The sequence below is a fragment of the Diospyros lotus genome, chromosome 12 (assembly GCF_014633365.1).
Source record: "Diospyros lotus cultivar Yz01 chromosome 12, ASM1463336v1, whole genome shotgun sequence".
NCBI classification, from domain to species: Eukaryota; Viridiplantae; Streptophyta; class Magnoliopsida; order Ericales; family Ebenaceae; genus Diospyros; species Diospyros lotus.
Genome location: NC_068349.1, coordinates 14,212,522 through 14,215,394, shown reverse-complemented (window position 1 = coordinate 14,215,394; position 2,873 = coordinate 14,212,522). Strand labels below are relative to the sequence as shown.

At 37.0% G+C, this 2,873-nt stretch overlaps 1 protein-coding gene across 1 annotated transcript; it reads left to right on the top strand.

Annotated features, from left to right (window-relative positions):
* Positions 1 to 544: 544 nt before the first annotated feature.
* LOC127786948 (protein STAY-GREEN homolog, chloroplastic-like) lies at positions 545 to 2,363 on the top strand. Its single transcript, XM_052314743.1, has 4 exons — positions 545 to 941; positions 1,023 to 1,196; positions 1,629 to 1,796; positions 1,896 to 2,363. The coding sequence occupies exons 1-4, from the start codon at positions 825 to 827 to the stop codon at positions 2,148 to 2,150; spliced, it is 714 nt and encodes a 237-aa protein (XP_052170703.1). The 5' UTR covers positions 545 to 824; the 3' UTR covers positions 2,151 to 2,363.
* Positions 2,364 to 2,873: the final 510 nt, after the last annotated feature.

The following is a 2,873-nucleotide window of genomic DNA, read 5'->3' as shown; positions in this document are numbered from 1 at the left end:
CTTTTTGCTGTTTTCAAGTCAGTTTTAGTTTTTGATTTTCTAAAATAATAAAAACATGCTCTCTTTACTGTTTTTAAAAATGTATTTTTAAAAACCAAAAAAAAATTGTAAAAGTTATTTTTGAGTGTTTTCATTTAAAACAAACTCTAAATTTAAAATACATTTATTTATTTATATTTTATTATTGTAATGGAAAAAAATATTACAAAATTCATTAACTTTAAAATATATATATATTTTAATAATATATTAACATTAAATATTTCTAATTTATTGAATAATCAAATTTATTAAATAAAATATTATTAAAAAATTATTTTCAAAATTTCAAAGAGAATGTATTTTTTAATTTTCTGTTTTGAGAAATAGTTTTTTAAAATGACAAAAAAATACGTTTTTAATTTTTTAAAAACATATTACCAAAAATAAAAATTAAAAATAAATTTAAAACTTAAAATTAAAAATTAAAAAATAAAGAGAATAGCCTTAGTTATTCGGTATATAAGGCGCTTACAAGGTGGGCATTGGAGCAGATGGGTTGGCGTTGAAGCAAAGTTTCGCGTCTTCATAAGGGGTCTCATGCCGACACGCATGCCCAACTCTTGAGGCTGTCTCCACGCGCTCATTGCACATCAATTGATACCAAACCCCTAAGCAACGCAACCCCCAAAACGGAAAAGCCACCCCACATCAAACTTCTTAATTTGCATTAATACCGCCGTCATATACGGCGGAAGCCGGCGACCAGGGTAGAATCAATTAATTCAGTAAAAGGGGGCTGAGCAAGGCTCAAGCCTGAAGCCTGAAGCATCTCCAGACCGGCGATGGCGACTTTGGCGGCTTCTCCTTCTCACCAACTACTGGAGCTAAAGCCTCATCAACAACAGCCACAAAGGAGGTGGGGGAGGAAACCAGCCAAGAAGCACCAATCTGTTGTCCCCGTGAGTTTCTGTCCATTGTTGTTTGTGTTCTATCATGTGAACGAAAACGTGCTTTCTGATTTTAAGGTCTGATCGGGATAGGTTGCGAGGTTATTCGGGCCGGCCATATTTGAAGCTTCGAAGCTGAAGGTTCTGTTCCTAGGAGTTGATGAAAAGAAGCATCCGGGCAAGCTCCCCAGGACTTACACGCTTACTCATAGCGATATAACCTCCAAGATCACACTGGCTATCTCTCAAACCATTAACTGCTCCCAGGTTTTGATCTTTACCTGCTGCAAAAGTGAAGACCCATATGTGATCATTGTTTGCTTTCAACTATCCCATTTGGCGATATGGCTGGGTTTCCATTATTTTGTGTATTAAATTAAGGAACAGGGGGAAACAGGGGACATTCTATTGGTTGTGTGTGTGTGTGTGTGTGTGTGTGTGTGTGTGTGTGTGTGTGTGTGAGTTTCTGTCTTCTTTGATTCCTTTCAAGTTGATCGCAGCCCTTAAAACCGAAGTCCAAAAGATTGAAAATAATTACTATTTTATTAGTTGTTGAACTTTATCTCTTTTGGGTTTCAGATAGGATCTTATTTGAATCAAAACGAAGAGAGTTCCATCACTCCTCCTAACTAAGTTCTTTATCATCATAGTTATTGTTATATTATTTTTTGGTGAGGAGACGCGGGCTTGTACTTGCAGCTGCAGGGATGGTACCACAGGTTACAGAGAGACGAAGTGGTGGGAGAGTGGAAGAAGGTGAAGGGGAAAATGTCTCTGCATGTTCACTGTCACATAAGTGGTGGCCACCCCCTATTAGATCTATGTGCTAAGCTCAGATACTTCATTTTCTGCAGAGAACTCCCAGTGGTAAACTTCCCCACTGATCTCTCTGTCCTTAAGACACAAGTACTAGTTTCCATATTACAATAGATTAAAGGCAATTAATGCTATCTGTTCACACTGCAGGTACTCAAGGCCTTTGTTCATGGAGATGGGGATTTGTTGAAGAACTACCCAGAATTACAGGAAGCTTTGGTTTGGGTGTATTTCCACTCCAACATTGAAGAATTCAACAAGGTGGAATGCTGGGGAAAGCTCAAGGAGGCAGCAACAGTTAAGCAGGAGGAGAAGAGGAAGGAGGGTTCAGCAACCAATTGTGAGATTCCACAGCCATGCCAAGAGGGCTGCAAATGCTGCTTTTCTCCAATCAGCATGGAGTGAATACCTACCTACTCGCCCACTCTCTTTGAACAACTGTAGTTGGGTAGGGAAAGAGAGGCTGTGATGGATGCATGACGGCTGGCTTGGATTGGTGAAGAACATACATGGTGTTTGTCAATGTATATGCAATTATTTATTATTATTTATTTATAGTTTTTAGAAGCTGTTCTATATATCTAACTATAGTCAAGTTCTGCCCCTTTTCTAGCTCGTGATTCTGATGCTTGTGTTGCTAACTTTTGACTCTAAACGATGTGACTTTGAGTTCTTTTGGATTAATTGGCAGCGGCCGGCAGGAGTTGCCAAACTTTGTCCTAAAAATGTGGAGTTGATCTAGAATCGTCCACCCCACGCCACCAATGCTTTCAAATTGATTGATTAATTCCTCAAGTGTTTGATGCTCTATGTTAAAAAGACGTAGACGTAGACGTAACTAATACATAAGATTAAGATTATCGGCTTTGTAATTAGTAAACTTATAATCTTATTTTCATGTTTAACCTTTTATTCAAAAACAACAAACTTATTAATGGGGCAAATTACATCCACATCTTTGACGCAAACACCTCCTATATTGTAACATTGTTATCTAAATTTAATTAAATTAAATAATTATGAAATCTAAATGTAAATTGTAATACTCAAAGAGATCAGAGAATGGTAGTATATATCAAGAATAAGTAAGGAATGTAACAACACTAGCTGAATACTTTTTGGGCTGAA

What these genes read in the sequence shown, in the direction of transcription:
- LOC127786948 (XM_052314743.1), top strand. Translation starts at nt 825, where the DNA reads ATGGCGACTTTGGCGGCTTCTCCTTCTCACCAACTACTGGAGCTAAAG. An exon ending in AAACCATTAACTGCTCCCAG is followed by an intron (nt 1,197 to 1,628) that starts GTTTTGATCTTT and finishes TTGTACTTGCAG; the next exon opens with CTGCAGGGATGGTACCACAG. An exon ending in TCTGCAGAGAACTCCCAGTG is followed by an intron (nt 1,797 to 1,895) that starts GTAAACTTCCCC and finishes TTCACACTGCAG; the next exon opens with GTACTCAAGGCCTTTGTTCA.